The 24012-nt window shown below is 37.8% G+C and overlaps 1 protein-coding gene across 3 annotated transcripts in view; it reads left to right on the top strand.

The window, feature by feature from the left end:
• The window catches only part of strn3 (striatin, calmodulin binding protein 3), a 198883-nt gene that overhangs the window by 115569 nt on the left and 59302 nt on the right, over nucleotides 1-24012 (top strand). For all 3 annotated transcript variants that reach the window (XM_063050439.1, XM_063050448.1, XM_063050457.1), the window contains one exon: nucleotides 5161-5294. In XM_063050439.1, coding sequence (XP_062906509.1) covers nucleotides 5161-5294 — 134 coding nt within the window. The remainder of the gene's footprint in view (nucleotides 1-5160; nucleotides 5295-24012) is intronic.

Genomic DNA, 24012 nt, shown 5'->3' on the forward strand with positions numbered 1-24012 from the left:
GGGTTGGTATTATTGATTGCTCCCGTGCATTGACCTTATGTCACTTCGGATTAATATTTCTCAACTAATCATGCCAATGTGTTACACAGGAAGTACTGTATAACAATAAAGCATCTTGTGTGCATTGAAGACTGTAATCTTGCTTGTGTATTTGTCCTAGGTTCTAGAAGATGGACTGAAACTGCAATAAGTTGAGGATAATTGAAAGCCAAGAAACTAACTAATTTTGTATTTTAAAGGACTGAATGGAATACAGTTATTATAATTCAGTGTGATTATTATAAAATGGAGAATAAAAGGAAACTCAACCTTTCACGTGGTCAAATTTCAATTGTAATTTACTGTTTGCAGAATACTTTATACTTTTAAAGAGGGAGATTTCTTTTGTGTTTACTATAGGTTTCATAGTTCAAAGTAAATTTATTATTAGAGTTCTTGTATGTCACCATATAGATCTGAGATTCATTTTCATGCGGGCATACTCAAATCCGGAATAGAATAATAACCATAATAGAATCGAAGAAAGATTGTACCAATCTAAGTGTTCAACCACTGTCCAAAAGAGAACAAGCTGTGCAAATCCAAAAAGAAAGAAATAATAATAATAAATATGCCATAAATATTGAGAACATAAGATGAAGCGTCCTTGAAAGTGAGTCCAAAAGTTGTGGGAAAATTTCAATGATGGGGCAAGTGAAGTTGAGTGTAATTATCCCCTTTGGTTCAAGAGCCTGATGGTTGAGGAGGAATAACTGTTCATGAACCTGTTGATATGAATCCTGAGACCCTGTACATTATTCCTGAGCAGCTAGAAGAGAGCATGTTCCAATGTGAAAGAAAACCAAAACAACTTGGCATTGTGACATTGAGGATTAGCTTGTTGAATTCAATGAGCAGATTTTCTGGAGCCCTACTTGGCATAGGCCATTAGGCTAAACTGAATGATGCCACTTTAACTTTGTGTGAATGAACAAACTCTTTATAGACAAGTTAAAACTCTATAAAGCACTAGTTAGCCAACTCGTAGAGCAGTCTGGACAATTGTTTTCATTGTATTGTAGGGTGATTAATTACACTGGAGAGAGAACAAGAAATTTTGAACAATGTTGCCAAGACTGAAGTACTTTTGCTGAAAGGAGTCAGTGATTGGTGTTATTTCCTTCTGAACAGAAAGGCTGAGGAGAGATTTGATTCTATGTAAAGTAATGAATAAAAAGAACCTAGTAGTAATAGGGAATAGGTGTATGATTATTGATTGGATGAGAAGAGAGCTGAGAAATCTGTTCAAAAGATGATGGTGTGATCTCCCGAAAGGAACACTAGAGGCAGCAAACAGCACTGCCTATTAAAAACTATTGCTTTGCTTTTGAAGTGCCAAAACTTAATGAATTAGATTGTTGGATTAGTCTGAATAGCTCTTTTTTAGCCACCAAGACAAGATAAGCCAAGGGGCCTTTTATACTACTTTGAACAGCCGCTTGTTCTAGTTTCAATCAATGTACCTACTTCCAGTTAATGTTTCACTTGTTTTATAAGGTACCTTGCATGTTTTGTGGATTTAATCCCTTGTTTGTTATTTTTACAAAATATGTAATGGCAATTGTTTGATATAATTTTTTATTGAATAAATATTCAAAAAATTTGAAAAATGATTATTTGTCTGCAAGAACTTGATGGTATTCTTGTCAATCACTTTCATTTACTTTCCAGTAGGCATCATTTGAAAATTATTAGACGATAAGTAAATAAAAGCTATCTAATTAGAAGAATTCTCTGTCATTTTTGCTGAGTTTAATTGCTCATGTAGCTGACATCCACAGAAGTTAAGATTCAATCCGGGACTTTTGTAGTTCTGCATGTTAATGTGGCTGTGAGAATTGCTTTCACATTCAAGATCATAGCAGAATCATTAAAGGTTTTACGAAAGAACATCAAGCATTTCTGAGAGGTCACAAATTGTATTGTTATATCTTGTTAAGTTGCCACACTGCAAAGATTTTACAACTGTCCTTCATATGCTTGAGCAGATCAGCTCCTCATTGCATTCTATACTTGAGTTATTGGGACTGACTGAATTTTGATTTTCTGCTTGACTAAATTGAAAAAATGAACTATCAGTATGTATATATTGAAACAGTTACTAAGTTTGAGTGCATTTGGAAATTGCTGATTTTAAAAGCAAACTTTGTATCGGCATGAGCCTTATGCGTGATTCTTTCTATTAAGCTGCCCTTTAAGCTTTGAGCATATTTATTGAGCTTTAAAGAGACTGACACTAGATCAAAACCTAAGCAAAAAATAAATAATGCTTGTTGGATCATAATTCTGAATTGTCCTCCAAACTTGGCCAACCTTTGAATTTAACAAATAGGTTTTACCAAACATGTTGGACATCTCACGTCATAATATTTGTAGTGGAAGCAAGAAAAGAAATGTATATCCTGGTATCTCCATGCCTAGAATATAAACTTCATTTGCATTGGCCTTGCTGTCACTGAAGTGAATATCACATTTTTTTTGGTTTTGAAGAATGTGGTTAATGAGTGGGCATGGTGCTCACATCTAAGTATAATGTTAAAACTTTTTCCTTCAAGTTATGAATAGAATCAGTGGACTGCAAAATGTTTGTATTTCCAAGTCCATATTCTACTTTAAGTATGTAACCTTGAAACTATAAGCCTATTGCTTTGAACTGGAAATTCTGGAAATTGCTTTACAGATGTGGCAGGAAAGATTGATTAGAATTGCTCCCAAAAAAATGGATTTCATTTGCAATGTAAGGCTCGTAAAGAAGAGTTGTTTTCCTTGGAATAAAGAAAGTTGAGAAGAGATTTGATAGAGGTGCTTAAAATCATGACAGGTTTAGATAGGTTAGATAGAGAGAAGCTGTTCCCATTAGTAGATGGTTCCAGATCCAGGAGCCCATGTGCCAAACATACAATGAGGTAAACTGATGAGGAGAGTGATTATGTTCTGGAGCTTGCGGCCTTTTAGGTTGGTGGAAATTATGATATCAGAGCTGTCAAGATAAATTGGATGAGCACTTGAGGGAAAATAGCAAGAGGGGAGGAATGGGACTGAAATGTACACTAAACAACTGATGCGGGCTGGATTAACTAAATAGCTTACTCCTTTGCCACACCAATTCACTAATTGTATTCTGTTTACCAAATAACAAAATCAAGCTAATCAATTTGCTGCTTGGTTTTGTACGTTTATCTGAAGTAGACTTTTAAAGGCCACTTGCAAATGCTGCTAATTTTAAGATTTGTAGTAAAAATATTTTTTGTGACATTCAAAGCACTGTACTCTACTGGGTGGAACTACCAAAATCAATAAAGCAATTTAAGAGTGGAAAATTAAGATTATGGAGGAGCATGATATAATTTGTTACTTACAATTAATGATACAAATGATGCACTGTATATCCCATTAAAAATTGTTTGAATATGTTAAAATTGTTTTCCAAACCTGTGAAACCTGTGTAATCGTGGAGACTACTTCCAGACCATATTTTGCTTCTGAATTTGATACTCTACCTTTGTGTATGTATCCCCATTGTTAATTCTTAAAAAAATGGTATTTCTCTGATACGCAAGTATGAATCTCTCCAGTGTTTTGAGCAGCAAATCACTGTAATTGAAAACGACATTTAATGTATTTTGCATTGTTGGCGATGCCTCTTATATAGAGCAGAGAACATAGAATATTTGGGAAAGACATCTGAGCAAAAGTTGCTCTGGAGCAACAGAAGAACTGAAACATTTTTTGTATGATTGAGTTAATCTCTTATCTTTGTAAAATTTAAGGAGTTAAGAATGCTCATGGTATTTACTCAAATAACCTCTTCTAGAAGGATGTTTCTTGGCTTCTGACTTGCTTCATAACTGATATTTAGAATGTGATGAAAATGATCTTGGTTTATTTGTTTTTTGATTTGTTTTACTTTGTTTTCTCCTGTCAGATGGAGTATGTATTTTCTGCTAAGAAATCCTTTCTGTTGCTCCCTATTTCACTTACCTACTTTAGTCCACAGACAACATAACAGCAATAATTATGAAGAAATGGTGAAACTCAGACATTCACTTTGGTAGATATTGTACTGTGTCCTGGCTGTTCAATATAATAATTACTTGTCAAACTGAAGAGCATGGTTACATTTAATATGTATTCAGCTATGTCAAACATAGAAATAGATAACCTGATAGCACCTGAGAAGGCAAGGATGTTCCTAAAGACTGCACTTTCCTTATTTGCGTTTGAGGATATGTTTCACAGTAGATTACCAGTGTTTCTTCACTCACTTGATTTTAAGCATTGCCCCAGTCATTGTGTGTGTTGAATGGCTGGTTTTTCAAAGTGAATACATTTGCTGCATGCAAGGTCTGCATGAGTAGTAGTGTTTCAATTAAAATTTCAGGCTTTTGTGCTTTTTCATAGTTTCACATTTGATTTCATCATTAGTTTTGCCTTGGTTTCTGGTTTTCTTAAACTTGGACATTTTCATTTCACTCTATTGGTTTTATGTTTGAGTTAAATTAAAAATTAAGCATGGAGTGGCTTCATGTATGATAATCATGAGAAGCAGCAACATTTTTGGAACCAGTAGCATCCTTGAGTGCAACAGTGTATTCTCAGAGAAGCAAGAGAGAATGCTTAAGTCTAGTCTTTTTTAAAAAAAAACAGGAAGCCAGGATAAAAACACATAATTTGAATGATTTTTTTTCTACTTTACTATCTTGTATACAATAATGTACAAGTAGAATACAACTTTTTGTCTTATTTGCTGTCCAAGTTAGTTCCTCCCAGCAGTATTTAAAATCTTGGAGTTTTTTTGATGTAATGACTCATTTTGTGAATTTTTTTCCCAATTTTTCTTTTCTTGTTTCCCCTCTCCAAGATAAGAATAGGATACTATACTTCTACAAACTTGGCTCTGGTATGTGTACTAGATAGATCATTGTGAAGTATCTGGACTTTGCATGGCAAGCTTAAAATAATGATACTTCGCAGGTGTATTTCGAAGACCGTTTGACCATTGAGAAATTACGGTTATTAAAACAGACTAGTTTTTAAAAAAATAAAAAAACATGATAATATTGTAATCTTTTTACTTTTCTAATTTACTTATTTGACATGAAATATTTTTTCCCAAAACAGCTGAGCCACTTACATTTCCATCTGGAACTGGAAAATCATTTATTATGGGTCCAGATGATGTGCTGGAAAGTTTTTTGGGCCTTGGTGACCTTGCAGACTTGACAGTAGCAAATGATGCAGACTTCAGTTATGATGTAAGTATATTGGTTATAGTTCTTTTAAAGTGGTAAGTTTATTTGCAGTTGAATAAATGAATGTTGTAGAGCAATAAGCTGAAGGACAGTTCATTTCCAGACTGATAGAAAAAGCATTATTATACTTAACATTTATGATCTAATTCTGACAGTCAATGCTAATATAGGTGCTGTTTCTGAAAGTTCATCAAAAGATCTGGCAGTTTTCCTATTTTGACTTTTGTCCATAGTCAGTTCAATGCGATTCTTGGAAATCATCAATGGCAAGGCCACTGGGTGTCCTATCACCAGTCATACAGAAAATCTCTGAGCAAACAAGGAAAATAAAAAATGTTTGATTTTAAATTTTTTAAGAGTACATAATGAAGATAAAAATGGCATGCAAAATTAAGTAGCTGAAATATTGAATGTTTGGAATCTACTTCTAAATGCATTGTATTTTGAAACATTTTTGAGTTAATTTATTCTGCATAGCTAAAATTTGGATTTTAGGGCCAGGTGGTTGTTGTACAGTAATTGTGGCAGATTTGCAGTTTTAAGAATTTGATTAACTCATGTAGATGGGCATTGGGAACATACATGAATTAGAACTAGGAGCAGGATATTTGCGTGTGAGCCTGTTCTAATATTTATTCCAATCATGGCTGATCATCTTTTGTCTGCATTTCTGCACCCCCTTGACCATTATCTCTGCCTTAAACCTGTTCCAAACCCAGTACAAACAGATACATTTGCCTCAGTGTACATATACATAGCAGGTGTGTCTAAGACAGACGTTGGCAAGTTTTTTTGTATTTCATTCTGCACTGCTTCCAAATTGGGTAAATACTAAGTTAGGGTCATGTGTAATTCTACCCATGTAATACCTTCCATTTATCAACATTAAATATGTTGTGAAAGGTTTTTTGAGCAATATTATGTGATAAATACACATGCCATTCCTGTTATAAAGTTTTTCCCTCAGTCATTTTAGTTTGCTTAAGAAAATTATTATATGGCTAAATATAATATCCTATTGGTACCATGGTGGTGTATTGATTAACGCAACGCTATTCCAGCTGGGAGTTCAATTCAGGCTTCATTCTTTAAGGAGTCTCTGTACATCCTTCCTGTGGAATGCCTGGGTTTTCTCTAGGTCGTTCGGTTTCTTCCCACAGTTCAAAGACATACTGGGTAGGTTAATTAGTCATTGTAAATTGTCCCATGATTAGGTTAGGGTTTATCGAGCATCGCTGGAGAGTCACAGCTCAAAAGGCCGGAAGGACCTACTCTGCTGTATCACTAAGTAAATAAAAATGTAAATCAAATATTATATCCAGTTTACCACCTGGATGTTCTGAGGGCAGATGACTGTATTGTAAGTGAAATTGAATTCAATAAATGTATTACTTTTTGCGTTTTCAGAAGGCGTACCAATGAAATTTGTCAGATAGTTGAAAAAACTTCCAAGTGTTTCACTCAGGTTCTTTGTGTATTACAAACTACTATCCCTACTCAATGTGGTTACACCTGATATCATCCAACAATATATATAGCTTACTCTTCATGTTCTTTGAAATTTTAAGTAAGTTAAGTGGTTGTGAAAGCAAACAAAAACCTAATCAACTGCTCGGGCAATACTGAAAAGGTGGTAATTAACTGTAGTGAATGCATGATAAAAGCAAATTAAGAAGATAAAGTTCCATTATGTGGCAGTCGGGAAATCTGCACGTCTTGTAAATCAGATGTTACAACCAACACACATCAAAGTTGCTGGTGAATGCAGCAGGCCAGGCAGCATCTCTAGGAAGAGGTGCAGTCGACGTTTCGGGCCGAGACCCTTCGTCAGGACTAACTGAAGGAAGAGCTAGTAAGAGATAGTCCTGACAAAGGGTCTCGGCCCGAAACGTCGACTGTCCCTCTTCCTAGAGATGCTGCCTGGCCGGCTGCGTTCACCAGCAACTTTGATGTGTGTTGCTTGAATTTCCAGCATCTGCAGAATTCCTCATGTTCGCGCATGTTACAACTGTGTGTTTTGTCTTACTGATTCAAGTAGACAAGAGAAAATCATTGCTATCCTTTAAGCAAATGCTGATTAATCCTTTGCAGCCAATATTTATTCTATTCTACCATGGCTGAGTAGTTCAATTTGCTTTTGAAATCAATGCTGTTTGTGTGGTTTTATTGCACACCAAAGATTTAATATCTACCAGTGACTATAATTCAGGATAGTCTATTGGCATTGAATTGCTTTGGGCTGTCCTAAAGTTATGAATATTGCTTTGGATACAAATTATATCTGGTATTCATTTGCTGCTGAATCTCCACGTTGTATGGGGATTATCTGCAAAATCGACACTTCAGTACATCATAGAATAAAAGGATTAATTTTTGTGTCAACTGTTAATCTTTCATTCTCTTCCATCCCTTTCGACAATAAAATCTGTCTGAGGATACAGTTGATAATGCGTTTATCAACATGTGTTCATTTAGAAGATTTTACTATAGCAGTTGAAAGTATAAAATTCATAATTTGGTGATTGATGGATTAATAACTAGGTCTTTAATTTGAAATGAGTGGAATTTATTTGCATGAAGATATTAGGAATGCACTTATCCTTTATAATGGCATTTTGATTTGTATTTCAGCAAAGTTATCAGTGAATACCAAAAATTGTAAAAGTTTTAATAACTTGTTTTGCAAAATCTATTATCAGATGGTGAAATATACATCAATGATTGATGCTGAACCTTTGATTTTTATTTTCTTGTATTGCAAGAGTATGGTAAAGTCATACCTGCAAGTCCTGGGTATGTAAAATTGAAGTACTTAGAAGATATCAGAACTGTTCATACTTTGTGTAGATAAATAAGATTAACATAGATGGTATCATGTTGTGTTGAAAAGAACCATTTTGGTTCTGTGTGATTCTTTGCTGCCAAGGACTGTTTGTGTTTCAGATGCTCCAATGTGACATGGGGCTGGATTGTATAAGACAAGGAAATTAAGATCTTAGGATCACAAAACTACTAACTCTCAAGCCCCCACTGAAACTAATCCTAAACTTAATCCCATCAATTTCTCCAGATTCTGCCACTCACTGAGGCAGATCATAGTGGCGAATTAGCTTACATCGTGCATTTTTAGAAAGTGGCCGGAAAGTAGAGGAAACCCATTTAGCCACAAGAAGATTGTACCAACTCCACACAGCATGGTAGATTATAATTGAGCCTGAGTCACTGGAGCTGGTAGCTGTAAAAATGAAATATAGAATCAAGGATGAAATCACAGTTAATTTTTTTCACGTTTTTCCAGTGGGTGCTGACTGCTTCTTTGTCCTTGATAATTTTTCCTTTTGGCTTTGACTGGGTGTACCCTTGGCTCCTTAAGTTGTTAGTTGTCGTGACAGTGCTGAATAATCTTTGCATGCAATGGACCTCATCGCTCTTTCCACCCACCATCAGTTCTAGGGGTCACAGTTTGAGACATCAAAGACAAGAACCATTGCATTTGTGGTCAGTAAGCTTCTGGCTCTCATGGAGATTTGTCTCAGCCCAATCTTGACGTTTTCTAGTAGAGAAGTAAGAGTCTCTACAATGGACATCAAGCAATCTATATGTCCATTCTGTGGCTCTTCTAGATTGTGGGTTGTCATATTGCATGTGAGGTGGCATTTGAGAAGACATTTCTTTCTTTCTTTTTCAATTTTTTTATTAGTTTCATAAAATATAAACATAACATAGCAATAATACAAAATTGTTGGAGATACATCGTTATACTTAAAATGAGTAATTATAAAACCAAATAGTATAAATTGACAAAACTCCCAATCATGTAGGATAACAATGAATAATACAGGACAAAAAAAAAACTGGAGAAAAAACATGAAAAAGAAAAAAAAATAGGAAAAAAACAAAACCCACCCCCCCAAAAAAAGTAAACTAAACAGAATTAGTCAACTAAACTAAAAAGACTTGGGCAATTCTGACAACTTAAAAATGGAAAAGAAGAAAACCTTAGTGTTGACGACTCCATTCCTCTCAACCAACAGTACAGCGAAGTAAAATAAGTTTGGAAATGGTCAAATTACATAATATGAAAATGCTGAATAAATGGCCTCCAAGTTTTTTCAAATTTAATGGCAGGGTCATAAACCCACACCTCTAATTTTTTCCAAATTCAAATACAACATAGTTTGTGAAAACCAGTGAAATACAGTAGGAGGGTTAATCTCTTTCCAATTCAGCAAAATAGATCTTCTAGCCATTAAAGTAAGAAATGCAATCATCCAGCATGCTGAAGAAGTTAAATGATTTGAGTCTATCATTGGTAATCCAAAAATAGCAGTAATTGGGTGAGGTTGTAAGTCTATTCAAAACCATTGAAATAATATCAAAAATATCTTTCCAATATTTTTCCAACAAAGGACATGACCAAAACATGTGAGTTAAAGAAGCTATCTCGCAATGACATCTGTCACATATTGGATTAATATAAGAATAATAACAAGATAGTTTATCTTTGGACATATGAGCCCTGTGCACTACTTTAAACTGTATCAACACATGTTTAGCACATAAAGAGGATGAATTAATCAATTGAAGGATTTTTTCCCATTTTTCAATCGGTATAATAATCTTAAGTTCTCTTTCCCAACCATTTTTAATTTTATTAGAAACATCAGGACATAAATTCATAATTATGTTATAAATAATTGCTACAACACTTTTCTGAGAGAGATTTAGATCTAAAATTTTTTCCAAAGTATCCATTGGATATGAGTGTGGAAAATTAGGAGAAGCAGTAATTAAAAAGTTTCTAATCTGTAGGTATCTAAAAAAGTGAGATCTGGGTAAATTATATTTATTAGAAAGTTGATCAAAAGACATGAAACAATTATCCAAAAATAAATCACGAAAACGTACTATACCTTTGGTTTTCCAATCAAAGTAAGCTTGATCTACAGTGGAAGGTTGAAAAAGGAAATTAGATATAATAGGACTTGCTAAAATAAATTGATTGAACCCAAAAAATCTTCGGAATTGAAACCATATACGTAAAGTATGCTTAACTATTGGATTATTCATTTGTTTATACAATTTAGAAGAAATAAAAGGAAGCGAAGTTCCTAAAACCGAACCCAAAAAAGACCCTTGTAATGAATTACATTCAAGATTTACCCAATGTGGATTTAAAGATACATCCAGATCTCGTAACCAAAATTTTAAGTGTTGAATATTAATTGCCCAATAATAAAATCTAAAATTCGGGAGGGTGAGCCCCCCCTCCCTCTTTTTTAGGTTTCTGTAAATACCTTTTACCTAGCCTAGGATTTTTGTTCTGCCATATTTATGAGGAAATTTTTGAATCAACATTATCGAAAAAAGATTTTGGGATAAAAATTGGAACCGATTGAAATACATATAGAAATTTAGGCAAAATAATCATCTTAATAGCATTAATCTGATCAATCAAAGACAAAGAAATTGGTGACCATTTAGTAAACAAAAGTTTAATCTGATCAATTAAAGGTAAAAAATTAGCTTTAAATAAGTCTTTATACTTTTTCGTAATTATTATCCCTAAATATATAAATGAGTCAGTAACCAATTTAAATGGTAAACATCCATAAATAGATACCTGCTTACTTAGGGGAAATAATTCACTCTTATTAAGATCCAATTTGTAGCCAGAAAAATTACTAAATTGAGCCAACAAAGCTCGAATAGCAGGAATTGACTTCTCCGGATTAGAGATATATAATAACAAATCATTTGCATATAGTGATAATTTATGTATTTCGTTTCCGCGAGTAATACCAAAAATATTGGGCGAGTCACGGATAGCAGTTGCTAAAGGTTCAAGGGCGATATTAAATAGTAAAGGACTAAGAGGGTATCCTTGCCTAGTACCACGAAAAAGACGAAAAAAGGGAGATCTTTGATTATTAGTACAAACCGAAGCTACTGGGGAATAATATAACAATTTAATCCAAGATATAAATGTCAAACTAAAATTAAATTTCTCAAGCACACTAAATAAATAAGGCCATTCAACTCTGTCAAAGGCTTTCTCAGCATCTAATGAGATAATACATTCCAGGGTAATAAGTGAAGGAGTATAAACAATATTCATTAACCTCCTAATATTAAAGGATGAATAACAATTTTTAATAAATTCAGTTTGGTCCGTAGATATAATTTGAGGTATTACCTTCTCTAACCCAGTTGCTAAAATTTTTGAAAAAATTCTTGAATCTACATTCAAAAGAGATATCGGTCTGTATGATGCATAATCAGTAGAATCTTTATTCTTTTTAAGAATTAAGGAAATAGAGGCTTCATAAAATGATTGTGGTAATTTACCTAAACTGATTGCTTCTTTGAATATTCTAGACAACCACGGAGAGAGAATAGAGGAAAAGGATTTTAAAAAATTCCACTGTAAACCCGTCCGGACCGGGTGCTTTACCAGAATTCAATGATGAGATTGCAGTTATTATTTCTTCCTCTGTAATAGGAGTTTCTAATGATAAGCAATCTTCGGGTGATAATTTCGGAAAATTCAGTTTACTTAAAAAATCATGGTGTTAAAATCATGAGGAAACTCAGAGTGATATAAAGAGGTATAAAATTCTTGAAAGGTTTTGTTTATCCCATCATGATCAACTGTCAAAGTATCATCGTGTTTGCGAATCTTAGTAATTTGATGTTTAACTGAAGCAAATTTCAATTGATTAGCCAATAATTTACCTGATTTACCACTATGAATATAAAAATCACTTCTAGTTCTCATTAACTGATTTTCAATCGAGGATGTTAATAGTAAGCTATGTTCCAATTGAAGTTCAACTCTGTGTTTGTACAGCTCCTTACTGGGAGAAATAGCGTATTTTTTTTTTATCAATTTCTTTTATCAAGCAACAAGAGTATTTCATTCTTAGCACGTTTTTTCAAACCAGCCGAATAGGAAATAATCTGACCACAGATATAAGCTTTAAAAACGTCCCAAACTGTTCGATTGGAAACTTCTTCCGTAGTATTAATTGAAAAGAAGAAATCAATCTGTCCGTTTTTTAACTTGAGAAAGTCCAAGTCTTGAAGCCAAATAGGGTTAAATCGCCATTGTCTATTACGACAAGAAGTATCCATTAACTTGATACATTGGAGCATGATCTGAAATGGTGATAATGTCATAATTACAATCAATTACAGGTGGGATTAATCGAGAGTCAATAAAAAAATAGTCAATTCGAGAATAAGAACGATGAACATGTGAAAAGAACGAGAATTCTTTATCCTCTGGGTGTAGAAATCTCCAAATTTCTGAAATCCCAGAATCAAACATAAAAGAGTTAATAAGAGTAGCCGACTTATTCGGTAAAGCCGGACTACCTATGGATCTGTCCAACATGGGATTCAAACATAAATTACAGTCACCGCCCATTATCAACATATACTCGTTTAAGTTAGGAAAGGAAGTGAATATGTGTTTAAAAAATTCAGGATAATCCACATTCGGAGCATAAACATTAACCATAGCAACCTTTTTATTAAAAAGTAACCCAGTGATTAACAAAAATCTGCCATTAGGATCTGAGGTAATGTCTTGATGAATAAATGTAATTGAGGGATCGATAAAAATTGAAACGCCATTAATTTTGGCTTGGGAATTTGAGTGGTATTGATGGTCTTTCCAGAACTTAAAGAAGCGTTGATTATCCTCTTTCCTTACATGAGTTTCTTGTGCAAAAATAATATGAGTATTCGGTCTTTGGAATACTTTGAAGATCTTTTTCCGTTTTATTGGATGGTTTAAACCATTTGTATTCCAAGAGACAAAATTAAAGATGTGAGCCATAATTTAAGATGAACCCTTTGATGAGTGAAGGGTTAACCATAATGTGAACCCATGAAACCGGAAGAGGAATACATTATCAGAGAGGAACCGGAAACCCCGACACTGCAGACATCTTTGTAGTACTAAATCAGCCCAATAGAAAAAATTAAAAAAGAAAGAGTCCCCCACCCACCATCCCCAAGAACCCCGAACTAAGCCAGAAAAGGCTGAAGAAAGAACTAACTAATACTAAATCTAACCCCATTTCTGCAGGAGGCAACTCCAAAGATGTATGTTATATAGATGACCCCCTGAAAACTGATATGTATTAAAAAAAATTAAACACTATACTAAAATAATCTACATAGTATAATTACTGATACATAAATAAGAAAAAGTTAGTATCAATATGTATGATTAGTTAATTATAAATGAGAGTAAATAAAATATCGCTTCCAAAATAAAAGGGGATTATGGGAAGAAGAAACATAAGAACATGACGTCCCAAAAAGAACACAGGAGATTATGCAAAAAGAAAAACAAATCGCCATTTTAATTGTACAGAAACAAAAATAAAGAACATATAACTGAAAATGATCGTCAGATCAAATTGTTAGTAATAATATCAGAAAACAAAAAGTTAAGGAAAAATTAACTCAAAGAAAGTAACGTTATTCGCAAGAAATAACTATTATATAAGTTGTAAAGTAATAACTATAGTAGTAAGCGCAAAACAAAAATCTTGAGCTTATAAAAAATCTTCATCGTACGGTAGTAGAAGGTTTATTTTTTTTAAAAAAAAACACCAGAAAAAAAAGCTGATACTGAGAGCACAGAACATTAATTAAAGGGTGGTGTCTGCATCACATGGGTAGTTATCATCCAAAGAGCTTCAAGCGGCAGTTATGGAATGGAAGACGCGAGGAGATCCATCAGGAAGAGAAATTCTTAGACGTGCAGGATACAATAATGCCGGTTTGAGATTTTTTTGATAACATTCTGACATCAGAGGTTTAAAAGTCAGTCGCTCCTTCTTCACTTCGGGACTGTAATCTTGAACTATCCTGAAGGAATGCTGGCGATACTTGATCATCCCTTGCCGACGAGCAGTCTGGAGAAGCCTTTAACATTAACATAATGGAAACAAAGAATAATTGGTCTCAGTTTGGATACAGCCGATGTTTACTTTGGCCCCGGTATACGGTGGGCACGGTCAAGTAATGGAGGCTCGTTGGGAAAAACTGAACTGAACGTATCCTTTAAAAGTTGAGCAAAGAATATTGAAGGGTCTCCATCCTCAACATCCTCAGGTAGACCAATTATATGTAAGTTTTGTCTTCTCGGTCGATTTTCAAGAGCGATGACTTTGGATTTAAAATGTTGCAGTTGTTTAATAGTCGAAGCTAAATTCTGCTCTAAGTTCTCAACTTTTGAATCCATCTTCTGAGATTTAATATCCAGTTCAGAGATTTTACTTCGGTGTTTTTGAACTTCACAATCCAGGGATTTCAGAGATTCCGTGATTGATTTTAAATCTTCATTAAGGCTTTGACGTTGTTGTTCCAATTTATCAGATAAACTTTCAGATAGATTTTGACGTTGTTCCTCGAACTTTTCCTCTAGAAACTTCATCATAACCTCATAAGATAGCTCCGTTTGTTTAGAGTCACCTTTTCTTTTTCCTCCGTTCCCGTCAGAATCTTTCCCATCTTTGGCTTTGGATCTTGTACTCATTTCTTTAAATTCCAGAGTTGCAATTTAAGAAAAAATCAGTAAGATAGAATAAATCTTCTGGTGTGGATAAAAATTGATTAGATCAAGGAGATCATAGGTTAAAAAAGATAACGGGAGTGGAGCGAAGCCAGAAGCGACTTCACTCCATGAGCGCTCCCTGCAGAATCCAACATTTCTTTTTCAATATTTTTATTAATCACTTGCATAGACGAGTACAAAATACATTATGATATTATGGAAATAGAAACAAGATCGAAATGCCCCATAACTATGTATAGTAAATTAACCATAATATTGAAAAGGTATATTTTATTCTAATCTAAAGCAAAATCAAAACCCCATAACAAAACAAAAAAAAGAGGAAAGAAACAGCTGTTTGGTTAAAAGAAAAGAAAAAAATCTGACCTCTAGTCGTAAATTCAACATATAATAACCATCATCATTGCTGAACAAGTCAAATTGTGAAAGTAGTTCCAAAAAGGTCCCCATAATGTGAAAAAATCTTGTCTAGGTATAGAAATAGAACACCTAATGTTCTCTAGATTTAAACATGACATAACATCAATCAACCAATGAGCATGAGTAGGCGGAGCGGCATCTTTCCATTTAAGCAACAGAACTCTTCTGGCAAAAAGAGAAATCAAAGCCAAAATATGCAAATTATTCGGCTTAAGAATAAAATCATTTCCACCAACAATGCCAAACAAGGCAGTCAGAAGATTGGGTTTAAAGTTTACTTTAGAAAGCTCTGAGAAAATTTGAAATACTTCTTTCCAAACTTTATCAAGCCGCAGGCAGGACCAAAGGATATGAATTAGAGAGGCCTCTTCGACATTACACCTATTACAGTATAGAGAAAAATCTGAGTAAAAATGAGAGAGCTTATCTTTAGTGAATCTCTTGAGTTTCTGTTGTTACTCTTGTGTTGGTCTTGGGTGACAGAAGTAGTAGATTAGGCACTTGGTCAGTTCAACAAACATTAGTACCTATCAGTCAATGTCGAGGTATGTAAAAAGAGCTACAGGATGGCAATTGAGACTTTAAGGGAGGAATTTTGTGGCATTCTCTCTGAGTTGAGGAGCAACTAATCAGCAAGAGGCGACAGGTAAAAGGAGCTACCTTTCAGTCTGGTCTGTGTTCAAGATGTAAAAAGCAGAGCTCTGAGTTGGACAATCAACGTCAGGGGTGCGTAAGAGGAGCTGCCTTTCAGTCAGGTCGGTGTTCAAGTTTAAAAAGCAGAGCTTTGTGGCAGGATTCTCTGAGTTGAACAATCAACGTCAGGGGTGCATAAAAAGAACCACTTTTTAATCAGGACTGCGATAGAGATTTTGTAAGGCCGACTCTACCGGGGGGTGGGGGGGGGGAGCCATAATGTTCGGGTCTCTAATACTGAGTGCTGTGGCCCAGAAAGCAGGCTCATCGGGCTTGGGTGATGTAAAATATCTCGTAAGTTACTCTCTCTCTGTTCTTATTTGTTCATTCCTCATCTGTTAAGGCACAGTAGTTTAGTGAACATTGCTCTAGGGGCAAACAACAGGAATTCTGCAGATGCTGGAAATTCAAGCAACATACATCAAAGTTGCTGGTGAACGCAGCAGGCCAAGCAGCATCTATAGGAAGAGGCGCAGTCGACGTTTCAGGCCGAGACCCTTCGTCAGGACTAACTGAAGGAAGTCTCCTGAGGAAGGGTCTCGGCCTGAAACGTCGACTGCGCCTCTTCCTATAGATGCTGCTTGACCTGCTGCATTCACCAGCAACTTTGATGTATATTGCTCCAGGGGCAGTGTTTTATACTGTATATGGGATGTGAGAAGTCTGGGAGTTGCAGCTCATGAGAGAATGTATTAGGAACTGGAATTGCAGCTCCATGACCTTCGACTAATACGGGAGAGTGAGGAAATGATAGACAGGAGCTATAGGGAGGTAGTTACCCCTAGATTGCAGGAGCCAGATAACTGGGTGACCGTCAGGAGAAGCAGGGGAAATGCACCATCAGTGCAGAGTATATTTGTGGCCGTTCCCCTCAATAATAACAATTATGCAACTTTAGGTACTGTTGAGAGGCACAACCTACTCGGGTGAGCCACAGCGACCAGGTCTCTGGCACTGACTCAGGCGCTGTGGCCCAGAAGAGCAGAGGTGAAGAGGACTAGTGCTGATAGCATATTCCTTAGAGGAACAGAGACAAGGTTCTGTGGGTGCGATCGAGACACCCCGATGGTATGTTGTCTTCCTGGTGCCAGGATCAGGGATGTCTTGGATCGAGTCCATGGCATTCTCAAGGATAAGAGTGGGCAGCCAGAAATCTTGGTACATATTGGCACCAACGACATAGGTAGACAAGGTGAGGAGGTCTTGAAGAGAGATTTTAGGAAGCTAGGTAGAAAGCTGAGAAACAGAACCTCCAGGGTATTAATCTCTGGATTGCTGTGTGTGCCGTGTGCCATGTGCCAGTGAGGTTAAGAATAGGATGATTTGGTAGGTGACTGCATGACTGAGGAACTGGTGCAAGGGGCAGGGGCTCAAATTTATGGATCAATGAGATCTCTTCTTGGGAAGGTATGACTTGCGCAGAAGAAATGGGTTACACATGAACCAGAGGGGTCCAATATCCTTGCTGGCGGGTTCGCTGGAGTTATTCAGGTGGGTTTAAACTAATTTGACAATGTGATGGGAACCGGAGTGATAGTGCAGAAGATGAGGAAGTTGGTTGACAAACAAAAGCAATATGTGGTGAGATTCATAGCAAGGAGAGGTTGGTGATAGGGCAAAACAGGATGAGTTGTGACGTAAAAGGCGGACAAAATCAAAAAGGGTGAATACAGAACTGAAGGTGTTATATTTGAATGCATGCAGTATATGGAATAAGGTAGATGAACTTGTGGCACAGTAATAGGTTGGCATGTATGATGATGTAGGCATCAGTGAATCATGGTTGAAAAAATATCATAGCTGGGAGCTTGGGGCCGGCTGGTGACATCTATGACATCAGCGCTGGACTCCGGAACGAAGGTTCCCAGGTTCAAACCCAGTCAGGGCCGCTCCCGAGTACGCTTTCCATCCGTGCCAGGTTGAGTGTCGAGATCGCAACTCGACCTCGTAAAATAAAGGGGAAAATACTGCGAAATGTCTGTTTGAGGAGTGGCACGCCACCAATCTCTCTCTTGCTCCGTGCCTTGTAAAGGCATGAAAAAAGACATCGTCCCGCCAACATCACACATGCATGCGCATGCCAAACAAAAAGGAAAAAAAATAGCTGGGAGCTTAATCTCCAAAGATGCACATTATATCAAATGGACGGGCAGGTATGCACAGGGAGTGGCGTTGCTCTGTTGGTAAAAAAAAATTAAATCATTAAATTTTGCCAAGGAACTGCAAGGGTAAAAAGACCCTGATGGGAGTTGTATGCAGACCCCCAAGCAGTGGTAAAAATGTGGTGTACAAATTACAACAGGAGGTAGAAAATGCATGCCAAAAGGGCAATATTACAATAGTCGTGGGGTATTTCAATATACAGGTAGATTGGGAAATTGAGGTTGGCGCTGGATTCCAAGAGGGGGAATTTCTAGAGTGCCTCTGAGGTAGCTTTTTAGAGCAGCTTGTCATTGAGCCCACAAGGGGATCAGCTATTCTCAATTTGGTGTTGTGCAATAAACTGGACTTGATTAGAGAGCTTAAGGTAAAAGAAACCTTAGAGACAAGTACAGGTGTCCCCCGCTTTTTGAACGTTCGCTTTATGAAACCTCACTGTTATGAAAGACCTACATTAGTTACCTGTTTTTGCTAACAGAAGGTGTTTTCACTGTTACGAAAAAAGGCAGCGCGTGAAAAGAAAAACAACGCGCGCCCCGAGCAGCCGCTCTCCCCCCGGATTCGGAACGGCATTCTAGCCGGCATTGCTTAAACACGTGCCTATGAGCATCTGTGCTTTATGTCGATTTATTTTGAGCATCCGTTTGCAAGATGAGTTCTAAGGTATCGGAAAAGCCTAAAAGAGCTTGTAAGGGTGTTACACTTAGCTTAAAACTAGACATAATTAAGCGTTTCGATCGTGGTGAACGAAGTAAGGACAAAGTGAGTTTGGCTTGTGGAAGTTGATGAAGATGATGTTGAAGAGGTTTTGGCATCCCATGAACAAGAACTGACAGATGAAGAGCTGATGCAATTGGAAAAGGAAAGGATAACAATTGAAACCGAATGCTGTAGCGAACAGATCGAAAGTGAAGTCGTCCAGGAACTGAACGTGAAGCAACTGCGTGTGATTTTTGCTGCAATGATAAAGTACGACTTTAATTCTGAAAGGGTACGTTGGTTTAGGGCATATTTGCAGGATGATTTGAGTGCTTACAAAGAACTGTATGTTAGAAAAATGTGCAAGGCTAGCAGTCAAGCATACTGTCGTTTTTCAAGCCTTCCACATCAGCCACAGCAGACGACGAACCTCGATCTTCGACATCAAGGCAGGCAGACATAGAAGAAGACGACCTGCCTGCCCTGATCGACGATGAGATGACACCCCGCCCGGCACGTAAATGTCAGCCCAGATTAGAGGTGATGCAATCGGCTCTGATCTGGGCCGACGTTTACGTGCCAAGCGGCACCTAATTAATTAGCTTGTTTATTTTGACTTTTTTCTTAAAGATGTGCTGGGTGCGTCCCGGCAGTCGCTGTACCCCTGCGTGCTTCGCGGATCAGTATCAGTTCGCTGTCCGGAGGGTGGGGACCACTGCACCACCCCAACCTCCGACGACGCAGCCTAACACACCATCATCAGTGTGCTCTGCGCTGTCTTCCTGATTTCTGTAAGTGATACTACACTGTATATACATTATTTCTACTTTATATCGGCTGTGTATTTTTATGCATTATTTGGTATGATTTGGCAGCTACAGAGTTTAATGATTACTGGAGAGTGTTTTTGCCGAGAGCGCTTGCCTGAGATTTTCTGCCGAGAGTGCTTGCACTGTGTTTCTGTCAAGAGCGCTTGAGTGAGATTTTCGCTACAGAGATTGTATCATTCCTGCTTTTACTATATTTTACTGTTATTTTAGGTTTTATGTGTTATTTGGCATGATTTGGTAGGTTATTTTTGGGTCTGCGAATGCTCACAGATTTCTCCCATGTAAGTAAATGGTAATTGCTTCTTTGCTTTACAACATTCCAGCTTACGAACTGTTTCATAGGAACTCTCTACCTTTGGATGGTGGGGAAACCTGTAATTATAATATGATCAAATTCACTCTGAAATTTGAGAAGGAGCAGCTAAAGTCAGATGTATCAGTATTACAGGGAATTACAGAGGCATGGGAGAGGAGTTGACTAGAATTGATTAGAAAGGAACACTGATGGCAGATCAGCAGTGGATGAATTTTCTAGAAGCAATTTGGAAGGCACTGGATATATACATCCCAAAGAGGAAGAAGTATTCTAAAGACACGATGATTAATCGTGGCTAAAACATAGAACATAGAATAGTACAGCACAGTACAGGTCCTTCGGCCCACATTGTTGTGCCGACCCTCAAACCCTGCCTGCCATATAACCCCCCACCTTAAATTCCTCCATATACCTGTCTAGTAGTCTCTTAAATTTCACTAGTGTATCTGCCTCCACCACTGACTCAGGCAGTGCATTCCACGCACTAACCACTCTCTGAGTAAAAAACCTTCCTCTAATATCCCCCTTGAACTTCCCACCCCTTACCTTAAAGCCATGTCCCCTTGTATTGAGCAGTGGTGCCCTGGGAAAGAGGCACTGGCTATCCACTCTATCTGTAATGTAGGCATCCATTAGTCTTGCGAGACCATGGATCTGCGCCTGGAAAGTCTTCACTATCCAGGGCGCAGGCCTGGGCAAGGTTGTATGGAAGACCAGCAGTTGCCCATGCTGCAAGTCTCCCCTCTCCGCGACACCGATGATGTCCAAGGGAAGGGCATTAGGACCCATACAGCTTGGTACCAGTGTCACCACAGAGCACTGTGTGATTAAGTGCCTTGCTTAGGGACATAGCACGCTGCCTCGGCTGGGGCTTGAACTCACAACCTTCAGATCACTAGTCGAATGCCTTAACCACTTGTCCACGTGCCCACTCTATCTATTCCTCTTAATATCTTGTATACCTCTATCATGTCTCCTCTCATCCTCCTCCTCTCCAAAGAGTAAAGACCAAGCTCTCTAAATCTCTGATCATAATCCATACTCTCTAAACCAGGCAGCAAACTGGTATATTTCTGCTGTACCCTTTTCAATGCTTCCACATCCTTCTTATAGTGAAGCGACCAGAACTGGACACAGTATTCCAAGTGTGGCCTAACCAGAGTTTTATAGAGTTGCATCATTACCTCACAACTCTTAAACTCTATCCCTCGACTTATGAAAGCTAACACCCCATAAGCTTTCTTAACTACCCTATCCACCTGTGAGGCAACTTTCAGGGATCTGTGGACATGTACCCCCAGATCCCTCTGCTCCTCCACACTACCAAGTATCCTGCCATTTACTTTGTACTCTGCCTTGGAGTTTGTCCTTCCAAAGTGAAGCTCCTCACACTTCTCCGGGTTGAACTGCATCTACCACTTCTCAGCCCACTTCTGCATCCTATCAATGTCTCTCTGCAATCTTCGACAATCCTCTACACTATCTACAACACCACAACCTTTGTGTCGTCTGCAAACTTGCCAACCCACCCTTCTACCCCCACATCCAGGTCGTTAATAAAAATCACGAAAAGTAAAGGTCCCAGAACCGATCCTTGTGGGACACCACTAGTCACAATCCTCCAATCTGAATGTACTCCCTCCACCATGACCCTCTGCCTTCTGCAGGCAAGCCAATTCTGAATCCACCTGGCCAAACTTCCCTGGATCCCATGCCTTCTGACTTTCTGAATAAGCCTACCATGTGGAACCTTGTCAAATGCCTTACTAAAATCCATGTAGATCACATCCACTGCACTACCCTCATCTATATGCCTGGTCACCTCCTCAAAGAACTCTATCAGGCTTGTTAGACACAATCTGCCCTTCACAAAACCATGCTGATTGTCCCTGATCAGACCATGATTCTCTAAATGCCCAGAGATCCTATCTCTAAGAATCTTTTCCAATAGCTTTCCCACCATAGATGTAAGGCTTACTGGTCTATAATTACCCACACTATCCCTACTACCTCTTTTGAACAAGGGGACAACATTCACCTCCCTCCAATCCTCTGGTACCATTCCCGTAGACAATGAGGACATAAAGATCCTAGCCAGAGGCTCAGCAATCTCTTCCCTCGCCTCGTGGAGCAGCCTGGGGAATATTTCGTCAGGCCCCGGGGACTTATCCATCCTAATGTATTTTAATAACTCCAACACCTCCTGTCCCATAATATCAACATACTCCAGGGCATCAACCTCACTCATATTGTCCTCACTGTCATCAAGTTCCCTCTCCTTGGTGAACACCGAAGAGAAGTATTCATTGAAGACCTTGCTCACTTCCACAGCCTCCAGGCACATCTTCCCACCTTTATCTCTAATCGGTCCTACTTTCACTCCTGTCATCCTTTTGTTCTTCACATAATTGAAGAATGCCTTGGGGTTTTCTTTTACCTTACTCGCCAAGGCCTTCTCATGCCCCCTTCTTGCTCTTCTCAGCCCCCTCTTAAGCACCTTTCTTGCTACCCTATATTCCTCAATAAACCCATCTGATCCTTGCTTCCTAAACCTTGCTGCCTTCTTCCACCTGACTAGATTTTCCACCTCACTTGTCACCCGTGGTTCCTTTACCCTACCATTCTTTATCTTCCTCACCGGGACAAATGTATCCTGCATCCTGCAAGAGATCTCTAAACATTGACCACATGTCCATAGTACATTTCCCTGCAAAAACATCATCCCAATTTACACCCGCAAGTTCTAGCCTTATAGCCTCATAATTTGCTCTTCCCCAATTAAAAATTTTCCTGTCTTCTCTGATTCTATCGTTTTCCATGATAATGCTGGAGGCCAGGGAGTGGTGGTCACTGTCCCCCAGAAGCTCACCCACTGAGAGATCTGTGACCTGATCTGGTTCGTAACCTAATACTAGATCTAGTAGAAAGCATTGTTCTAGGGTGCATCACAACCTGGTATGGAAGTTGTCCTGTCCAAGACCGGAAGAAGCTGCAGAAGATCGTGAACACAGCGCAGCACATCACACAAGCCAATGTTCCGTCCTTGGACTCACTTTACACCGCACGCTGTTGGAGCAGTGCTGCCAGGATAATCAAGGACACGACCCACCCAGCCAACACACTTTTCGTCCCTCTTCCCTCCGGGAGAAGGCTCAGGAGCTTGAAGACTCGTACGGCCAGATTTGGGAACAGCTTCTTTCCAACTGTGATAAGACTGCTGAACGGATCCTGACCCGGATCTGGGCCGTACCCTCCAAATATCCGGACCTGCATCTCGGGTTTTTTTGTACTACCTTACTTTCAATTTTTCTAATTTTTCTATTTATGATTTATAATTTAGATTTTTAATATTTACTATCAATTTGTAATCCAGGGAGCGGGAAACGCAGAATCAAATATCGCTATGATGATTGTACGTTATAGTTTCAATTATTTGGCGACAATAAAGTATAAAGTAAAGTAGTATGGCATTTCCCATAGTCGGCCTGTCAACATGCTGTGACAGGAATCCATCCTGGACATACTTAACAAACTCTGCCCCGTCCAAACCCTTGGAACTAATCAGGTGCCAATCAATGTTAGGGAAGTTAAAGTCACCCATGATAAACAACCCTGTTATTTTTGTACCTTTCCAAACTCTGCCTCCCAATCTGCTCTCCTGTATCTCTGCTGCTACCTAGGGGCCTATAGTATACTCTCAATAGAGTAACTGCTCCCTTCCTGTTCCTGACTTCCACCCATACTGACTCAAAAGAGGATCCTGCTACATTACCCACCCTTTCTTTTTAAATCCTTTTATTGAATAAGTATACAAAAGGTAAGCCATATAGGCACTAATACACTCTTAGAATATAATAAAATTACAGGAGATATTAAAACAGAAAAGAAATGATACAATGTAATTTAAACATAAAATAATAAGGTAACATAATAGTATACTAATTTTTATATATATATATATATCAATAGAAAAAGGAAAAAAAAAACCCAAACCCCCCCCAAAAAAAA

The sequence above is a fragment of the Mobula hypostoma genome, chromosome 1 (genome assembly GCF_963921235.1).
Source record: "Mobula hypostoma chromosome 1, sMobHyp1.1, whole genome shotgun sequence".
Lineage (NCBI taxonomy): Eukaryota > Metazoa > Chordata > Chondrichthyes > Myliobatiformes > Myliobatidae > Mobula > Mobula hypostoma.